The following is a 22,185-nucleotide window of genomic DNA, read 5'->3' as shown; positions in this document are numbered from 1 at the left end:
AGGAAAGTTTCCAAACACGAGATCACGATTACTCTGAATTCCCGATTTAACTGAAGAAATGACAAAGTTGGACAGAAATTGACTTACTAAAGAAAAGTAACGCGGATATTTTAAGTGAAAGCAAAGTGCTTTCAAGTACAAGAAACATTGAGCCTCGAGAAATAGACTCTATGAATCAGAGCAGGAATGAAAGACTTGAAGTAAACAAAGATAACGTTGATAATAGAAACATTTATTACAATGAAGGTCATATTAACGACATTCCTCTCAGTCGAAAATATACAGATCGTGCATCGCAGAATATAAACAAAAATCGGCAACAAACTACAGAAGGCCTTAGAAGTCGTATGTCTGAAAGAAACACAAGGCGAAATGAAAATGATTTCAGTGATGATCAGTATTATGATAGAAATGCAAAACCATATAGTAATTATAGAACGGATGAGAGACAGGAGCAAGGTGACTTATATGAATTTCAAAGGACTTACAGAGATGAATATGGAGCAAGGCCTAAGACAAGTAAAGTAGGCAAGGCTTATGAAGATGAAATACAGACATTTGATAGAGAGGTATATGAAACAGAATCTATACCCAAAACAATCAGAGATAAAACACAGCCGACGACTAGAAGAGGTACAATAGATGGAGAAAGGTTCATATGTATCAAACAAATCAGCCAATGAAACAGGAACCCCCGGTTGTAGACGAAGCATATGATAGAAATGACATCAATTTTCAAGAATACAGAAAAGCAAATGACGAAGTTCTGCAATACGAATTACAAGAGAAAGAAAACATATTACAGCGATTACATGAGCAAAATAGAAAAATTGACTTAGAAAGAAAAATGGCCGAGGAAGAGGAGCAAAAAGTGATAGAAAGAATCAATAGTTTGAAGTTTGCAGAGAAAGAATTAGATAAAAGTAGAAAAGAAAGAGAACGACTACAAAGAGAAATCGAGAAAAAGTACGAACTCGAAACATTACGAGCACAGAGGTTGAGGTTGCTAAAGAATCAAGAGGAGGAACTGTCTGTTAAAATGAAAACTCAAAGTGAAGATTCAGATGGATACAAATACAAAAGTAGAAATACAGGTTACAATGCTGACAAAAGTAGAAGTGTAGAAAGCAGGAGTGATATAGCAAAAGGCAGAGAAAGTTTCTGGAATGGAGATGATGACAGATATACAATAAATCAGCGTATGAAGGATTTCAAAACTGACGATACTCCGAAACACCAAACTGGGTTTGGCAAACCAAAGATTCCGCCATTTGATGGAACAGATTTTAAAGTTTGGAAAATAGAAGTCGAATGTATCATGAAGAGCAAGATGTACCCCGAGTCCACTAATAGCCCAAACTATGAGAAATTCTTTAAAGGGTCAGACAAGAAAAGTGTTGCTGACAATAGACCCAATGGCAAGCTCTGATGAGATTCTGAGAAAGTTAGAAGACATATATGGTACTACTCAGACCGAGGATTCCATTATGCAAGACTTCTTTAATTCAAAACAAGAAGAGAAAGAAACAACTTCAGATTGGGCTCTCCGACTAGAAACAATCATGCAGTTAGCTGTTGAAACAGGAGAAATTCCAGAAAACAAAAAGAACAGTTTATTAAAGCAAAGGTTTTGGAAGGGACTTAAAAGCGAGAGACTGAAAAATAATACAAGAGTTACCTATGAGTCTACAGCAAGTTTCGAGGTCTTGAGAAAGAAAACTCGAGTTGAAGCAGAAGAACTTAAGAGATCAACAGAAGAGAAAACACAAACGCCAGTGACAAGTACTCAGGGGAGTAGTGGACAAGACTCTGATATTCCGACTCAGTCAGATGTTACCCTACAGCAGCAGCAACTGAAATCATCTTCAGGTTTCATTAACGAACAAAGAGATATGATGAGAAAGTTGATGGAAAAGATGAACCAGTTAGAAAAAGAGATAATAGATATCAAAACAGAAAAGCAGCAAGAAAAGCCCAGACAAGAAGAATACAGAGGGCAGCCATATGGATATTCACCCGGTTACAGAGAAGTGTCCTACAGAGGAGGTTATCAAAGAGGAAGTAGACCATATTATGGAAGATCGAGAGGAAGACCGTACTATAGAGAAAGGTTTGATAAGTACGACCATAGAAGAGCACCAGATAACAAGAACGAGAACATTGACAAAGAACTAGATAAATCAGAAGAACCCAAAAAGGCAAACGCAGGAAAAGAAAAGAAAGATTTAAACCAGTAAATGCTTCCATCGCAGGGCATGATGTAAGCTTTAGTAATCAAAACTGCCCTAAAGATAATATTTTGGATCGGCTGATAGGTTCATCAAATGAAACAACAATACAGATTGAAGGAGTGACATCAAAAGGTCTTATAGATAGCGGGTCAATGGTTAGCTCAATATCAGAAACATTTTATCAGACACTACCTACAAAACCCACACTTCATACTCTAGAAGATTTTGAGCTAGAGGTTAAAACAGCAAATGGCACAATCGTACCTTACCTGGGTTACATAGAGGCTACGATAGAAAGTGAAAGTTTCGAAAATGGCTCAATAACAACGTTGTTTCTTGTGGTCCCACCAACAGAATACCATCATAAGGTTCCAGTTTTAATCGGAACTAATGTCATCAGAGAATTTAAACAAAGGAACCAAACATCGGATAACACACCTGATGAATGGAAAACTGCGTTCATGTCTGTAGAATCAGCATCAGTTGGCATTGTTACTACAACACAACCTGTCACATTAAAACCTATGGAAGTTAGAACCATAAGTGGCTTCGTGCGAAAAATCAGAAACACCCAAGCTGCAGTTACAGAACCAATTGAAGAAACTTACCATCAAAAGCCAATAGTTTGTCCCCGAGTGATAAAGCTTACAAGTGCAGGGAAAACAGAACGTGTACCTGTGAAAATTTGCAATATGTCTGCAAAAGTTTTGAAAATTCCACAAAAGTCTGAAATCTGTCAACTGAACGAAGTGAAAATTGTCAGGAATGCAGACATCTGTAACGAAAAATCTGATTCTGAAAATGGACTCATAGATGAGAAGAGCAAGAAATACACATCGGCCCTAGAACCGACAGTTTCTGTATATCAACATACAACATCTGTAAGCGAAAGCAAAGAAGGTAACACTGAAGAATACTTACCTGGTTCTGGGAAATTGTACATCCTCCCCAAATCGAATAATGGACCTGAAATAGAAAACAAAAATATAATTGAGAAGGTAGACTTACCTGATTCTATGGATCCTTCCCCTTCACTTCCAAGTCTGTCACCTGAAACAGAAAAGGATACAATGTCAGGAAACAAATGTGATCTGAAACAAGATTTTGGTGTTGACATAGAAGATTCAGAACTTACATGTGAACAAAAGAAAAAGGTATATAACTTATTCAAGAAGTGGGAATCAGTATTTCCGAAACATAAAAACGACATCGGCCATACCACAGCTGTTCGACACAAAATTGAACTTACAGATAACGAACCATTCAAAGAACCGTACAGAAGAGTACCCCCTGCTATCTACAACGAAGTACGTGAACATCTTAAAGAAATGCTAGACATCGGTGCAATCAAAGAATCTAATAGTCCATGGTCATCCAATGTCGTCATAGTAAGGAAAAAGGACGGGACAATTCGCTTCTGCCTGGACTATAGAAAATTAAACAAACGAACGAAGAAAGACGCTTATCCGATCCCTAGAATTGATGACACTCTCCATCTTTTAGCAGGAGCGAAATATTTTTCGAAATTGGACTTAAAATCAGGTTACTGGCAGGTAGAAATGGAAGAATCAGACAAAGAGAAAACAGCATTCCAAGTGTGGGGTATCGGTTTCTCCGAATGTAACAGGATGCCATTTTGGCTATGTAACGCCCCAGCAACGTTCCAACGTCTCATGGAGAGGTGTATGGGTGACCTGAACTTAAAAGATTGCTTGATATATCTGGACGATATCGTCATATTTATCGAAGACATAGATTCTCACTTAGATCGTCTAGATGCAGTCTTCCAACGCTTGTCTGATAACAACTTGAAGATTAAACCATCGAAGTGCCAATTCTTTAAAGATCACATAACATATTTAGGTCACGTGGTATCAAAAGACGGAATACAAACCGATCCGGAAAAGACAAAAGTTGTTAAAGATTGGCCAGTACCAAAATCTGTAAAAGAAGTAAGGAAATATTTAGGCTCAGAAAATTCATAAAAGGATTCGCCACCATTGCCAGACCACTAAATAATCTCCTGATAGGTCATCCGTTGAAAAGTGACAAACCTAGCAAGCGAAAAGACAAAAGGCAGCCATTCATTTGGGGGACAGAACAACAACAGGCATTCGAGGGAAATTTAAAAGCAAGTTAATTAATCCGCCTATCCTTGCCTATGCAGATTACAAACTACCGTTCAAACTTCATACAGATGCATCTTTGAAAGGTCTCGGAGCCGTACTATATCAAAAACAAAATGGTACAGACAGAGTTATTGCATACGCCAGTAGGAGCCTAAAACCAGCAGAGAAACATTATCCTGCACACAAGCTAGAATACCTTGCGTTGAAGTGGTCCGTAACAGAAAAGTTCCACGACTATCTGTATGGCACGGTATTCGAAGTTGTAACAGACAACAACCCACTGACGTATGTTACCACTACTGCTAAGCTAGATGCAACTGGACAAAGATGGATGGCAGCTTTATCCAACTATAACTTCAGAACTACTTACAGAAGTGGCAAAAACAACGCCGATGCAGTCGGACTGTCACGTATTCCAGCACAAACGTCAGATATCAGTGAACAGAGTACTCAAAAGAACTGCATCAGTGCAATGTCATTAGCAACATCTTCACCACCATCAGAAACACCACTTGCCTTCTCCATACTTTCTCCCGAGTCTTTGGATATTGTTGACCCGATACCGTCACAAGAGGTTCCCATTGACATCATTCAGTCGCATTCATTAAGTTCAAAAGATTGGAGGAAAGCACAACAAGACGATCCTGTTATTTCCCAGCTTATTGACCATCTGGAAAAGGGCACTAGACCGACAGCTCAGCGGGTCAGTGGTAATATTTCCGCAGTTGGTAGATACCTACGGGACTGGAACAATCTTGAACTTAGGGACGGCATACTGTTTAGATCCGGTCAATACAGAGAGCAGAAGTATAAGCAGCTCATATTACCAGATTCTGTCAAAGAGGAAGTGTTCAGCGCCTTACATGATGATCTCGGACATCAGGGCCGTGATAGAACAACATCCCTCTTCAAACAACGATTCTACTGGATTGGTATGGATGCTTATATTGAAGACAGAATTCGGAAATGCCAGCGTTGTATTGCAAGAAAAACGCAGCCAGGTAAAGCACCTCTTGTCAGTATCTCGTCAACTGCTCCGATGGAAATTGTATGTGTGGACTTTCTGAGTCTTGAGCGGTCCAAGGGTGGCTTTGAACATATACTTGTAGTTACAGACCACTTTCAAGATATGCACAAGCCTACCCAACCAAGAATCAAACTGCTAAACTACAGCAAAGGTGCTATTTGAACAGTTTATCGTCCCACTACGGATTTCCCGACAGAATACATAGCGATCAAGGAGCTAATTTTGAGTCAAGTCTCATAAAAGAACTATGTATTCTGGGAGTCACAGAAAAGTCTCACACCACTCCATATCATGCTATGGGAAACGGAATGACGGAACGTTTTAACCAGACGCTTTTGAAAATGCTGGGAACACTAGAAGAAAACCAAGAAATCAGACTGAAATCATTTGTAGCCCTTTGGTCCATGCGTACAATGTTACCATTCATGACAGTACCGGCTTTTCCCCATATTATATCATGTTCGGGAGACAGCCAAAACTTGCCATCGACGCCTTTCTTGGTATTCATTTCGATGAAGATAAAGCCAAGACAAAAACGAAATTGTCCGCAAGTTACGAGACCAGACTGAGCTTTGCATATGAAAAGGCAAAGAAAGCCGCAGATGAAACGGCACAACGAACAAGAAAATATACGACCAGAAAGCAAGGGCCGCTAAATTACATCCAGGCGATATTGTTCTTGCAAGAAATGTAACCATCAGGGGTAGACATAAGATCGCGGACAGATGGGAGTCAAACCCATATGAAATTGTATCCCAGCCAGACGAAAAATATTCCAGTATACACAATAAAACCATGTAATTCAAAATCGAAGAAAACGCGGACACTGCACAGAAATCTTCTATTGCCAGTCAGAACTAAACAAGCAGAAAAAGCCAGTGAATTAACCAATCATAACAAAAGCGTCGAGGCTGAGAAATACGTCATACCACAGAAAGAAGGAGTACACAACAGACAAGACCTAGGACAACTTAGACGAGGAGAGCCAAAACGTCAGAGGCGTCCACCAAAATGGCAATCTACAGGAGAATGGACAGTGTGAAAATAAACACGAGTGAACAGTAGTAACGAACAGTTGTTAATAAGTGATCATAAGTGCTAGGTTTAGACTTACCTGTGTCAGTGTGAATTTGTATATACTTACCTTTTGTGTGATAAATGCGTCATACTTAATAGTACTTACCTTCATGAACAAACAGTCGAGTTCGAATGAAAATAAAAATGTGTAAATACTTACCTGTTGTATTTGTGTGTACGTTATCACTTCATGAATACTTACCATTAAGAGACGGAATGAAGCCATCCGCCAACGAGATTAACCTGAAATAGAAAGGTCATAAATGATTCCATATATTCTGTTTTCAGTGTGAACTGAGTAAGGTTTTAGATGAGAACTACACAAATGTGTCAATATAATCACGTGTGAAATGTGAAATATACCAGTAATATCTGGAAGAACTTTAAGAGTGCAAGATACTTACCTATGCTATTGAAACAAATGTATTTACATACCTACCTTAATTGAATAGCATCCGTTAAATCATATGGAAGTGCAGGATACGACATTAAAGTGTGTAAACTATACTTGAATGTTACTTATACTTACCTATGGTAAATAATAAATATGTGTTGATATATAGAAATATATATTGAATTAACACGGATACATATTCAGCATTCTATACTATGTATGGATAAAATATGGATACAATCGTCATACTTACCTTTTTATACAAGTAAATATGGAAATTATGATGAACACGTGTTGGTCACACATTTAATCTGTTATGTTTCCTGCAAAAGTGTTGAAAAAGGTGTTCGAAAATATTCCATCGCATGAGGATTTATGACACGCATCCATTAGTTGACACTATCACGCATGGCGATAGTTACATTGAACTTGCTCTTCTATGAAGAAGTTGCCAGAAATATGTGTGATACAATAGATTTAAAGTCTATCAATTGACTATTTTTTACCTGGAGAAAATAAATCTTCGTACACTATTTGGATGTATTTCTTAAATTCCTATGTAATTGGCAACAGAACGGATACTTCATTTTGTGGTTGTTTAAATACACAAATTTCATATATACAATCATGAGAGAATTTCATAGATGTTGTTCATTTATATATGTAATTGCCATATGTTTACGACATAACAGTCTAATTACATGATATTTTTTCAGGTTGCTGAAGACCGAAAAGTTTTAACTATATAGTTATGATGTATTATGTGATTTTTTTTTCAGATTTTCTTGTTTGCCATTTCATCGCCTTGTCGAAATGTCGGGACGACATTTTCGGCCAGGGGAATATGTCATAGAGTGTGTTGTATTTAACACCTTTGTTTATATAACTATTTTTTATAAGAATTTTGGTTTGTTTAGTTAGTGCTAAATAGAAAGATTTAGTCTTTATACCCCGTCGAAAACATCTTATACAGTTCCGTTAGTTAATATAGTAGTTGTAGTCAGTAGTCCAAAATAGTCGTATCATGTAGAATTTACTACCTTTAGACCTTTAATCTCATATTTATGTTCGATTAATCTTCTACTTAACATTCATTTGCATGAATCAGTAACCAATCACAACTACACCGCCATATTCAAAAGTGTAAACAAAAGTCATAGCCATTTTATGCTAAAATATTTTCCCATCTATTGTTTATATACATTTATATATATACAGGTAATTGTGTGTTTCAATTTATAAACATGTATTTTTTTGTAATTAATCGATTTTGTGCATTCATTTAATTGTTCCAATACTCATAATTTTATTGTTTTCCATTGGTACGATCGAATGTTTATGTTATAGTTGCAGGATCGTATCTGTCGTCAAATACATATCATAAGAACCCCAGACTTGAGTTGTCATTACTCAATCTACCGGCTGGCAAGGTCGGCGACATATACGTACGCGCAGACTGCCACCAAGATAATTATTCAGATATCGTTATGGGTTTAAAGTAAACTGTTTTGTATAGAAATATATACATGTATGATACATGTATAAACAGATAAATTTGGTTTATCTATATAGATATATACATGACATATATTGAGTTATGTGAAGACTGTTGTAAAGCATATGAAACCAGTTTATTGGATTTTGATTATGACTGTTGACAGCTAGTTACTGAGTCGTATTATGTTTCAGTATATACATGTATATTGAGGGTATAACGTTTTCAGGTACTTTATTATGTTCTTACATGGTAAACTGTAAATTTATAGCGGGTAAAAGTTATTCATCAAATTTTGATTTAAAAGGTTTAAGTTAGATAAGTATCTAAATTTAAGACTTGTTCAAAATTTAAGGTTTCATATTTTGGAGTTCTTGCTATTCTCTGTTCAGTATAAAAAAGAAATTGCTTCACATTTTATAGGTTACAACTTTCACTACTGGTAATGTAATATTGTACTGTATCAGATTTGCTTACATAATGTTTTATTGAAATCTTATGTTAAATGATACTTTAATATCTAATTAGGGGAAGAAATGTAGTATTGTGCATATAACATATAAAGGGAGACAACTACTCCGGTCTTATCTTGATTAGACAATGTATTACATGAGTTATCTTTATTGCGTATTCTTCTGTAATATGAGATATTAACGGTCAGTAAAATGTGGACAGCATGACATGTTGTATTTTTTGATTGACTTTACGAAGATTAAATCCTGTTTATAGGCTTCGAGCCGTGTTACATAGTGTCACAACAGTACAATTTTCTTGATGACTTCTATTTATATGGACTGTTCCTTGTACTGATAAACTTTGATAATGTGGCAGTTGAGTTCAATTAGTCCAGGATTGTTCAAATGTAATCCGTCATAGATGTATTGTAAAGCAAATATTGGATTTACCTGTATTGGAAAGTGAACAGTGGTCAACTGCCACATTATCAAAGTTTATTAGTACTTGCTATTACCTTACATGTATTATTATATTATGATCAATTTAACGCACTCTATCAACTGATGTATGATGTGTGTTCCCCAATAACAAAATCAACGCAACATTCATCAGTAAATAAGGTGCTGCCGGAAGTGTTATTTTAACTTCAATTTTGGATGCAGTTCATCCCCATGTTGTAATATGTTTACCTTGGGAGAAAATAAAAATACCTGTCTGTCTGTCTGTCTGTCAACATGCGTTGAAATTCACCAATTGTTTTTGTAGTTTTATAACAATTTATTTATAGTTTTGCAATTTATTTCGTTGTCCTACTATTTGATTACTTATTTTGTAATAATCCTGAACATGTGAAATATTACAATCATACGCCCTCTATGCTAACAGTTAAAACAGGTAAACTTCTATAAAAAAAAGTACATGTATAACACAATGTCAAAAACAAAATGAAACAAATGTTGGCTTTCAAGTCTAAAAAGAATTTTGAATAGAATATTTTTTATTATATTACAGACATAATTTTCGCAAATAATAATTTTAAGGAGGTAAGCTACCTTGTTACTAGGATAAAATTTTAATTCAGATTGTTGAATCGCAGCAAAATTTGTATTTTGTGTAATTTAATGTTTAATCTGCTTCAATCTCAATTCTGTTTATCTCTGTCCCTTCAAGTATACAACTTTTATCCAGGTTTGAAGTACATGACCCTCCAAAGGTATTTTATATTGAAAGAAGAAGGAAAATCCGGATATTTAACACTTTTCAGTGTATTTTAGTTTCACTGATATCCGTAGAAGTTTGCATAATTAATAATTTTACTAGTATGCTCATTAGCTTTCTAATATAAGCTTAAAATGTATATGTCGCAGGGCGCGTGTTTCCATGGTAACGCATTTTCTCTCATTTTTAAACAACTATGTATAAAAACGGGGTTTTCGACAGCTTCAGTTCTATACTGTTAATGACCAACATGGTATATTTGGGTAATATAATTAGCAAAATACCAAGTACCCTATTTTACTCTTAAATTTTAAAGTAACCATACAGAGATGTTTATAATAGCTTATATCTTGCTTTTAATCGTAATTTCTTATAAAAAAACTATTAAAAAAATTATCTTTCTTGTTAATGTAGCTTTTAAACATCTTATTTTTAACGTAAGTAATATTTTCGTGTTATTTGCATTGATTTAAACAAATTTCACAGCTTAAAATACTTACAGCAGTACCTCTCGTCTGACATTTTATTGATAGAAAAATCGGTCTTCATGCTGCTATTACTCTCATGGATATTGTTGAAATGCAAATAAAAAGTCGGAGCTGTGTTCCTTAAATAGACCGGTGTCAACGCTTTTGAATTTTACATTTAGATATAGAGGTCACGAGCTTCGTTTCCATGGTAACATCAGTTTAATTCAAGAAACTACAATTTTCTACTGAAAGTTGAACAATATGAGATGTAAGTTTTAGTATATAGGATAGGAGGCAAGTGCATGATTTTGTTTCAGGAGAATGGATATACAAACAAATGTAGTTTGACGTAAACGTAGTCGTAAATCGTCAAGTTAGCTTCCGATTGGACATGCGCACATACAATATCAAGGTAACCTACCTCCTTAAGTTATTTTCAGACGTCATAGAATATCTGCTATATCTTATAATTGTACTTAAATGTATACAATTATCAATTAGTCCATGGTCACATAAAAATCCTATAGGAACCAAATAATTACATCCGATTAAATCTTACGCTCTTGTCCATTTAGTCGTACGATACTACAGTGACATCCAGTTCCCAGTGAGATAAATATCTTCTTTCTTTTATAATTGATGATTACATATTTTAATGGCCTATTAGGTGACTAAATAATATCTATTATATTTCAAAAGACCTTAAACAACATTCTTAAAAACGGTCAGATCAAGATTTCAGTGTAATACTTGGTTTTAGATGTTGTTCTGATATATCAACTATCACGCTATGATTTTAATATTTGTTTTACGTATCAATATGTTAGGACAAAGTCTACCAAATGCTGATGTTAAAGCCTTGTATAATCGCTATAGCTTAATATACGGTTATTAATAAAACCCGGCCCGGCCCAAACAACGGAAATAGCCGATTCCCATTGTACGGAAACCGCCGGAAACTTACGGATGGAAGGCTAATATAATTACGAATGATATCGTGTCAATATCATCTTACATTCTGTCACTTATATATTTAGAAGATAGTCATTTGTTTATATTTATATTCGTAGCTTTATAATCACGTTCTCTTGTAGTACAATGGGCAATATTTTTAATTTAACTGGCACTTATTTCTCCTGCTTAAAATTGTAGGACCACTTTCATTTATATTTTCCTTTTCCCCCTCGCCAGTTTGTGAAGGTGGGGATTATCGTGTAAAATATAAGATCTACGATGCATGTAATCTTAAAATGAGCATTTTATGTGATTTGAAGAGCAGTGCATGCAAGCTGCATGTCTTCAAAGCTTCAGATTTTTACGGTCCCGGACTTTCAAATTCACTAATGTTCTTGCAGCAGTATCAGTAGTATCAATAGACGTAGCAGCAGTAGCAGAATCTGTTGTAGCAGCAGCAGTAGCGGCAGAAGCAGAATTAGCATTAGCAGCAACAGCAGAAGTAGCAGGAGTAGTGACAATGGCTGCAGAATTAGCATTAGCAGCAACAGCAGAAGCAGCAGGAGTAGTGTCAGTGGCTGCAAAAAGTGTAGCAACAGTTGCAGAAGCTGTAGTATAAGTAGTAGTATCAGCAATAGAAACGTGAAGTTGGCAGTACCATTAGTAGCTGCAACGAAAGCAAAAGATTAATGTGAAACTGGCAGTAACACCAGCACTAGCTGAACAAACAAAAAAAACTACATGGAAATGACAGTAGCAGAAGCAGTAGTAGCAGCAATAGCAGTTGCAAAAACGCGTGCTATTGCTTTTGCTACTGTGGTTAATACTGTTACTGCTATTGCTGCTATTGCTACTACTGTTGTTGCTTCTACTGCTGTTATTTCTATTTCTAATACTGCTTCTGTCGCTACTGCTACATACTGCTACTGCTGCCGCTGCTACTGCTTCTACTGTTACTAATGTTATTGCTACTACTGCTACTGCTGTTAATGTTACTGTTACTGCTGCTACTGTGGCTGCTTATACTGCTGCTACTGTTACTGCTGATACTGCTACTGCTGCTAATGCTATTGCTGCTACTGCTGCTACTGTTACTGCTTCTTCTGTTACTTCTACTACTGCTGCAACCGATATTGCTGCAGCTGCTGCTACTGCTACTGCTACTGGTCGATATCACCTTTTTTCTTCTGTTACTGCTTCTGCTGCTACTGCCAGTTATATATTTTTCTACATTTGCTACTCCTACTGCTATTGCTAACTTCCTGCACATCTTTTTAATCCATTTTTACTTCTGGGTGAATCTCGCTTTGCATTCGCCTTTCCATAAAATGTCGTGGGAACGAAATCATTTTTTAAGCATAAACACTCGAGGCCTAAATGTTTAACGGCGTACGCTAGAATTCCCTGTATATGCATATGAGATGGGCAAATATTTTCCCAATATCAGAATTTCTCCAAACTTTGGATATTGAATGACAATCACCTAAGACACAAACATAATGCAGTAATATATATATTCTGCATCAGCAAAAACTTTATGTCCTTTATTTCGAAAAATTGTTGCTAACTGTTGTGGGCTTTTGTTGCCCCAAGGGGCCACTAGGTCTCCCCAGATATCTGCCCTCCCCTCTCCCAGCGGATAAAGTAAAATTACCGTATGACTAAAACATTGGCAAATCATATAACTGAAATCTTCAGACAGATATTTATTTGTAAACTTTGCGTGAATATCAAGTAACAGCTGAAATGCTCAACCTTACTGACAAATGTAGTGTATACAATTTGTGACGCGGTAGAAATACAAAGGAAAATTGTGGGAATTACCCGAAATAGTTTAGTTTCAGTACATGTATACATTAATCTGACAATAATACAGCAAATATCTCAATCTAACTGAAATACATGATCTTTACATTGTAAACAACGAATTTTAGGAGATGATTTTAATCGGATTGAAAATACATTTTGTATATAGAAAGCAGGATACATTATTGATTTAATCAAGTCGGATATATTAGTTTACATGCACTATATATACGTGTATCTAAATTAATTCAAAAACATATATGACATTTTGCATAACAAGATTGGTAAATATTTCTATTTAAGAAGACAAGTGTTTGCTCGCTCACTGGGTCTGTAAATGTAACTGTTGTTGTTGTTACACAATATCATTTAGTCGTAGTAAACTATGTATTTGTCGAAGTAAACTATGCAAATATCGAAAAACACTATCAAAAATTCACGATGTAGTCTCGAAATGTTTATCTTTGCTTTGGCCTTTAATGTCCAGTAAAGAATCATAAGTACCTATTGTTTTGATTGCCGAAAAGTTTATTTAAATATTTTAAATTTTCTATAAAAAAGATATTTCTGTCTTATTCCTTTGTCTAAGATAAACATATTGGTATTACTAGTTGACAGAATCTTTCCAAAAAGCAAACACGACATTGGAAGGCTGTAATTTATTACATCATCATACATCCCTTTATACAAAATTTACCTTTAAATTTCCTTTATTATAAACCTTTTTAATGGTTTAGTATCTGGACATTTAGCAAAGACAAAACCTATTATTTGTCTTAAATGAAATATAATCCATTAAACCTTTTTAAGAGGTAAAAGAAATGTTTTTAACGGTTTAGTATTTGAACATTTAGCAAAGACAAAACATATTATTTGTCTTAAATGAAATATAATCCATTAAACCTTTTTAAGAGGTAAAAGAAATTTTATCCAAACATGTAACGTGTCCATTTCATGCTACTGACAGACTTTTGGTATGAATTGAGCCGGGTTCAGCTTGTATCACAATTATGTTGTGGGTCTTGGCCATATTTACACTTATAAAATAATATTTTCATGCATGACATAGTTTTATCATGTATATATTCTATGTATTTATGAGGCAGAACAAATAAATTACACTTAAAACAGTATGAGACATTTAAATACGTCTGCATTTCTTACAATATATACCTCTCTATGGTATCTAGAAATGTTCGAAATTGTTATCTTTATATTTCAACACATCAAACAAATAATTAAATCAAATATATCAAGATTTGGCCACGAAATGCGTTCAGTAAAATCAGGATACATTTTACATATAAATTCTGTTTGAATATTTTATCATCGGGTGTAAATTACATGTTTTGCAACGGTTAGTACGTACATCACCCGAACCTGCTACATGGGTCACTTTTACATCTATATTACACCGCTTCGAAATACGGTAAGTCGTTTCTTTTAGTTATTTATATCATGTTATTTAAACCAGCCTAGCCCACCGTATACTAGAGCTTACACGGAATGTTTTTGACTTTCAGTTTGTCCAGAGGTAACCTATTCTGTCATCACATAAATTCATCATCGACTTGAAAAATCAAGGATAAATATCAAACTTCTAAACACGCAGTTGCCTGTTCTGTCATCAGCATGATAACATCGATTCATCAGTCATTGGCATGCAACTCTGAATCTATTTAACGATACAAAGAAAAATATACCCTGCGTGTATAATCCATGGTATAATCTAATGTTAAACAAACTCGATAGGCCTTAAACGACATTACCTACCGGCTTCTTTGTTGCAGTGAGGTCTATAAACACCTTATAGACTACTTTAGGAGGTTTATAACAATTTCCAGACCTGTCCTACCTCTACTGTCTACACGAAAATGACGAAAAATCTCAAGTGCCTGTTGCGGGAATCGAACCCAAGTCGCTCGGATGATAGTCCAATGCTCCAACCACTGAGCTAAATTGTCGACACACGCACTTGTCAGAGATTAGATTAAAAATTATGCTTAAGCGACCGAAACAATGCAGTAGAATCATGCGAAATCCTAGCCTGTCATTTAAGGTGAACGCCCGACTTACTCCGTAAATATAGTATCACTTGTTTCAAAAAACGTACGTTTTAAGTGAGAAATTTCCGACTAGTTTTACATACCTTGAAAATTGATCTAAACATGACTTTACTGTAAACATATCATCTTTGTATTTTATGACACACAGAGCAAAACAAACTATTTTCATATATGGTAATCAAGCACGCTATTTAACGAAACCGGTGTTTCGTGGACCTTGAAAAAATTTATCTCACAGGAGTCTGATGGGCTTTCAAGCATTTTTAGTCTTGACAATTCAACGTTTACGTACCGTTTGCAAAACATGCAATTATTTGATGTGCACAGTAACTTCTTCACTACTTGCAATACCTTGAAAAATATGTAAATTATACATTTTTATTTAAGCATCATATCAAATGCATTCTGAAAAATGTACATTTATTTTGTATCTCCTCGTTTGAAACAGATCTGTGACAGTCGAATTTATAAATGCATGGAAATATATTAAACGTGACTTGCGCCATAATACATGTATTAAGGATGTCATTAAAAACAAATGGCGTCATTCAAAAGAAAATCATTCAAAAGCGACAACTTAATTTGAAAAAGTATATTCTATCCAAATGAAAATAAAACTCAATTTTGGCACGTGTATATTATGATCTGTTAAGAGTTATATATTAAATAAAACATGTTTGGTATGGGCGTAAATCATACTGAGTGTTTATCTGTCATTTTCTATGTTTTTAAAGTAATACTATCTCTAATTTAGACAGACATTTTACTCAAGCCCCTGTGCTTTTTACATAAAACCAATACCCTATAAAGTATGTTTAAATATAGTATAGTTAATTTTATTTGACCTGGCGGGCGTGGTTTCGCGACGATCCATTACATTTTTGTGCAGGGTATGTAATACATATAACCAATGTAGCGTTGAATTTTAGTCTTTGGTTACCGAAGATTACGGAATGAAACAATTTTATTGCTCTACCTATTTTGCTCTTTTTTTTAGATTACCGCTTTGTGCATATGTCAGAGATTAACTCCGCCGCACCAGGTCAAATAAAACGGACTATATACACACGGCAACAATCTAATAACAACTTATTTATAATTCAAACATGGAAGTGCTTATGAAGTTGAAAAATGTTTTAACACTGCTATAATAATTTTACTGAAACAAGTAATAGATTCTTAAACAGATGTGTTCAAATAAAGTAGTATCTTAATACAAAGTGCAACAATTCGACAATAGATTGGAACATTACGGGAATAAACTAACATAGCTAAGGTAACTTTCATTACACTTCTATCAATCTGTTTTTGGATAATATTTAATTGAGAAAGTACTGTGTTGCGAGGGCATATATTAATTGACCCTTTTATTGTTCAATTTATTTGACCTGTCAAAAAATGGACCCGGCTTTTATTATATTCTGTTCGAGCCTATATAAGATTAACATGAAAGCCGGGAACATGTTTTGACAGGTCAATTAAATAACACAATACATAAATTTCAAGCCCGATAAATATAATTTTCATCTAGTGACTAAAATCTTTGTTTCCGGTAACATTCTCAAAAGAATTAGGGTAGGTAGGTCGGATTTTTTTTATTTCATTTTATTATGGGAGACTTTTCGGAAATTTTTTTTGTGTCAAAAATGAATACAAATAAGGGGGTTGTGCCTTTAGGGCGTCAGTAAATTGATTTCTAACATCACTGGCCATGTTTAAAGCATAAAAAGTGCAGTTGAAAAAATATTCTCCAAGATAGGTATTTGACCTTGACCTTTCATGTAAACAAATATGGCGACCGTCGATTGAAAGTAGAAAATGCAACTCGCTTGAAAATTCGTAAATACACTTGTGATTTTTGTATGGAAAATACATGTTTTTAGGAACAAAATCGGCGGTGAAACTTTGCTTTTATTTAGGAACATAGAAAGTTGGAAATGATTTTCAGTTTTCATAAATACAGCAGCAGAAATTCCTACAGATGAGTGATTACCTCACAACTATTTTATTATTGCAGAAATTAAATCATTATCAACTCGCACTTACAGGCGATCTGCCTCCAAAACTTCGAATCGTAAAGTGCTCACTGTGCATGCGCAGCGGAAGTTATGAAATTCTAAGGGAGACGCAATTATTCACTTCCTGTATTTTTTATGGTCTATCATCACTTAAGGGGAAGTAACTAAAACATTACTAATTATGCATTCTGGAACTTATCCCTTTGATGCAAGTAGTGGTCTCCCTTTTGTTTACCTTTTTACTTGCATCAAGAGAGAAAAATTAGGAGAAACAATTTTATGGAGCAGAATCTTTTCTGCAATAAATTCAGTTAATTTCTTAACATTTTTAGAAAGGTATTGCCTTAAGAAATGAAGTAACATCTTGAAAAAAAGGATGTCATTGAAATAGCTACTCCAAGGCCATAAAATCATTTCGAGTCGGGCCAAAAATTTAGGGTAGGTCGGAATACCGAAAGCAAACATTTTTTTTCATGCCTTATGGAAGTAAGTTCTTCAACATTTCCTTAGTCACCCTACGTTTGCCGAGCCTGCCTCACTGGCCAGCAACAAAGCCACCCGCGGTGTGTGTGCCTGCGTTCATCTCTCGTCTAGTCTCATTGCCTACTTATTTAACCCTTACCCTGCTAAATTTCTATAATGAACCTGTCCATCTTTCAATTCGGACAGAACCATTAACACTTAAAAGAGGTGCTTACAAAAAACGATACTGACTGAATGGCAAACATTGCAGATCTTGATCAGACTGCATGAATATGCAGCTTGATCAGGATCTGCGCTGGACACAAAGGCAAAATCAATCGTGTCTAGCATGATATGGGTTAAAAAGATTTGTCAAAATACATTACATGCGCAATAAATAACTACATCCGATAATAACTGACTGATTTCTAAAATAATGAGCTGGTCAATTGACAGTATTGCTAATATTCTATTAATGTCGTCTCAAATCTCGACACACAAGAATATCCATTCATATTTTAATATAATCTCTGCAGTTTGTGAAATTAGATATGGTCTAATCACATTCATAGTCAGCTTTTAACGAGAATGTGCAAGAATTCTCTCCCTTAATTATTGACTGTGTTAAAGCAATTCCCTTCAAACTGGATTGCCTCCCTTACATTAGCTAAAGTCGTGTCATTCATGACCTAAGTCAATAATTCTTTGTCATGAATTTTATCTAATATTTTGCTTTAGGTAATACACGGAAATTAAGCCCGCATGTTACTCCATAGAAAGCAACAAAACATACAGCCAGTTTTTGATATAAATCATGTTGTTTTACAGATTCATATAGAAGTATTATTCATGTAAAGATATAAGACATTTCTGTAAAAAAACATTATGTTAGCTTATGACATTGCGAAATTCGTGTTGGCATGTAACAAAAAATGAAAACATTTATTAAATAAATAAATGTCTTTTCTTTTGAAACTTTGAATTCCGCCAAACATTGAAATCCGAAAATTATTTCATAAACGAGCTTTCCCAGAAACACATGTATATATAATAGTTTTCCTCAAGGAAACCAAAATATCTGTGAAGATACATGTATTCCCATTTTGTCTAATTGTTCTTGTCCACATAACGGTACTTTTGTTTAACTTTCATGTCTAGAAGTTTATTCTTTAAAACATGATAAAATAAAGTAATAAACTAAGCAATACTGTATTTGACAGGCAATGGGAAAGAAAAACCCGAGCAATTTAACAAACTTAAAAAAGCATACATGTTACTAAAAAACGCACACACATGTTTTATTAACTGGTCTTGATCCAACGTTTTTCATAGAAATCAAAGAAAGAAAGAATTTATTGAATTATGAATCAAGTTTTTTTATTTTTTTCTGATCAGCATTGGTGAGTGTGTATCATAAAGATCCTATCTCATTTTTTAAACAATTAGCTCTGATTCATCCTGTCTACTTATTTATAGTGTCGAAGTTACTTGATTATACATAAACCAAATATGCCATTCAGATATGTGTTTGTACATACTATACAATTCAATCATGAAATCAAATTTATCGTGTAAACTAAAGCCTTTAGCTGTAAAGGTGTCTGTTTTTCTTGCTTTCCATGAACAAAACCGTGACAAAATTGTAGGTCGTACTAAAGAGATAAATTAATTATACCGTGCAAACTCATGGAAAGCATACCTTTTTTTTCAAACTTGGATTTCATTTCTAAAATAGACATGATATTGCGCGTCTGTTAATTTCACCCTTTCTTTGCACATCGTGGAAACCATGCTGTGTCTTTTATTTAAATAAATGTACACATTCTCTCCACCCCAATCCCCCGCCCCCTCTCACCAGCTTTCAATGAGCTCCTTACTTGCAATTTACACTATTTCATTAGAAAATTATTCTTTGAAGTAGTTTTTCTCCTGTCGTCGAATGTTTCAATATTCCAAAGATATTTAGCTTTCAGTCGGAAATTAAGTAATTTATGTTGATTCATATTGTTCTCATAAACAGTTTGGTGGAAAATCAAAGCTCTATTCTATTCTGTTCTTTTCATTATTTTTCTTTTTCTTCTTTTTTTTGGACTGATTAGACAATTATGAACGTTATTATTTCAAAAGACTATATTGAATCGTACATCAGTTGTTGGTATATGCAGTTCCGTAAATTAACACGGTTTCAGTTACGTCAGTACTTTAAGAAATTTTAGTTTTGTTTGATCAACATGGAAACTTTACGTTATACAAAAAAATGCAACATTATTGCTTCGTTTTCAAAAAGTAATTAAACAAAAGTTGTGGATGGGCATTTATGTTGTATCTCCATAAGTTATAATTTTTAAAAGTGCTCATTAATCTTAAATACCTAAAATACTTTTTCGATATTTTGTCTTATGATAATATTCATAACAAGAACGCTATATTCATCTTAAAGGTTACATTATATTTCAGTTAATCTATATAAATATTTTCAATTAAGAACAAGAAAGTGTTCATTCAGTGATAAATTCATTTTATACTGTCTGTGCCGTGCGCTTGGAGTAAGATGCGCACGAGATAACATGTCAACGCACGAGAAAAGATCTGGAGCGTTCTGCTCGATATAATCTATATTCAAAACTAATATGTGTATCCTACACGTAACACAGTAACAAACAAAATTCAATATTTTCACTAAAACATTCTCCTTACAATTATCTAAACAATGCCTACGACAAAATAATTATACAAGGCAGTTCTACAATGAAATATATAAATACATCTACGTGTAAAACAAGATTATGCATCGGCATAAACTTGTGTTCTTTATTTTAAACCATTGTAGTTAACCGTTGTGGATTCTTGTCGCCCCAAAGGGCCACTGGGTCTCCCAAGATATCTGCCTCTGTTTTGAATTAATCCCCCTTGCTGGCTGTTGAAATCAACCTACCGTATGACTAAACATCTGTCAAATAAAACAAATAGAATGAAATCTTTAAACACATATTTTATTCACTTTGTGTGCATATTAAGTTACAATTAAAATGATCTGCTATACACTAACTGACAAATGGGAAAATGTGGGGATTGCCCCAAATAATGTAGTTTCAGTACATGTATGTGTAGCGCATATCTAACTAAGTAAAGCAAATATTTCAATTCCACTGTAATACGTTATCGTAATATGGTAAACGTGGCATTTAGGAGATGATTGAAATAAGACTGACACTTTTTTGAATTAGTGATCGACATTGGTTCGAAATGAAGGATAAAGAAACCATATTATTAACGTGTTATCTTTTTCTGTAGTTTTCTGATATAGTCATATACAGACACCTCTAAAAACTTTTGAATAGGACATTATGCCGAGTTGTATAACACTACAGATTTAATTTGTCTCTCGTAATGATTATTCTTCTTTTTTTCAGGTATCATAGATATATCTTATTGTTATTACACGGTTGTAGAAAATATAAACTAGAAATAAAATAATTACACCAATTTGAAATTAAGTGTAATACATGTACAGAGGTAATAAGACTGATACAAAGTCATGCGATATACAAGTACCTTTTTGAGTTTAAAAACCAATTCACAATGAGATAACTATGGTCTTTCTTTATATTTGGTTGCATATTTTTCATTCATTGGTATCACTGGTACCTAAATTACATGTATCATATTTCAGAAGACCTTAAAGATTATCAATCAAGATTTCAGAGATAAATGCACTTGGTTTTAAATGCCATTAAGATAAATCAATCATCAGGCTGTTATTTAATTTACTTTTATGGTTTTGGGTTCTGCTACCCAATACTGTTTAAAATCCTTGCATAAAAAATACTGAAAATATTATTTTAGGATCGCCTTTTCCTGCGTTATATTTCAATGTATTTGGATCTTTTATTCAATAATTTATGATACAGATATTCAGCGAGGTTATGGAGAACAAGGAATCCACCACATATAAGAGTGTGTTGTCTATAAAATGTGTTGAAACAGTAGACTCAGCTTTTTTATTAATTAAACCTGGACACCTTGTATTAAAATAGCTTGAAAAGTAAAATGGGGTCTTTAATTTCCATGTAAATTGTACGAAACCAATCGTCACGAATATTGGATTGCTAATGAACTCAGACATATTGTTAAGACATAATTTATTATGTCAAGCTTTTGAGTTATGCTCATTAGAGGTTCTTTTTCAAAATGCTGTATATTGCGCATAAATGATGAAAGGCCTGTCTGGATAATTCCTCCTACAATTGATAAAATTTTCAGTTGCAGAAAGAGAGAGTTTGATTAAATCTATAACTAAAAGTGAAGGCCTGGTGTATTGGAAATAACATAAATTGCAAATAAAATGAGCAGTATAAGTATTGTTATTTTCCATTTAGATC

General features: G+C 34.3%; 1 protein-coding gene across 1 annotated transcript; it reads right to left on the bottom strand.

Annotated features, from left to right (window-relative positions):
* Positions 1-11,796: 11,796 nt before the first annotated feature.
* On the bottom strand, positions 11,797-12,721 carry LOC128554412 (uncharacterized). Its single transcript, XM_053535694.1, has 2 exons — positions 12,547-12,721; positions 11,797-12,029 (listed from the first exon to the last, which is right to left on the bottom strand). Exons 1-2 carry the CDS (start codon positions 12,719-12,721, stop codon positions 11,797-11,799), a joined length of 408 nt encoding a protein of 135 aa, XP_053391669.1.
* Positions 12,722-22,185: the final 9,464 nt, after the last annotated feature.

This window comes from Mercenaria mercenaria, unplaced genomic scaffold (assembly GCF_021730395.1).
Source record: "Mercenaria mercenaria strain notata unplaced genomic scaffold, MADL_Memer_1 contig_5023, whole genome shotgun sequence".
In the NCBI taxonomy this organism is placed as follows: domain Eukaryota; kingdom Metazoa; phylum Mollusca; class Bivalvia; order Venerida; family Veneridae; genus Mercenaria; species Mercenaria mercenaria.
Note: the sequence above shows the minus strand (reverse complement) of the source record. Positions and strands in the feature narration are given on the sequence as shown.

What these genes read in the sequence shown, in the direction of transcription:
- LOC128554412 (XM_053535694.1), bottom strand. Translation starts at nt 12,721, where the DNA reads ATGTGCAGGAAGTTAGCAATAGCAGTAGGAGTAGCAAATGTAGAAAAA. An exon ending in TAGAAGTAACAGAAGAAGCA is followed by an intron (nt 12,030 to 12,546) that starts GTAACAGTAGCA and finishes CACTTTTTGCAG; the next exon opens with CCACTGACACTACTCCTGCT.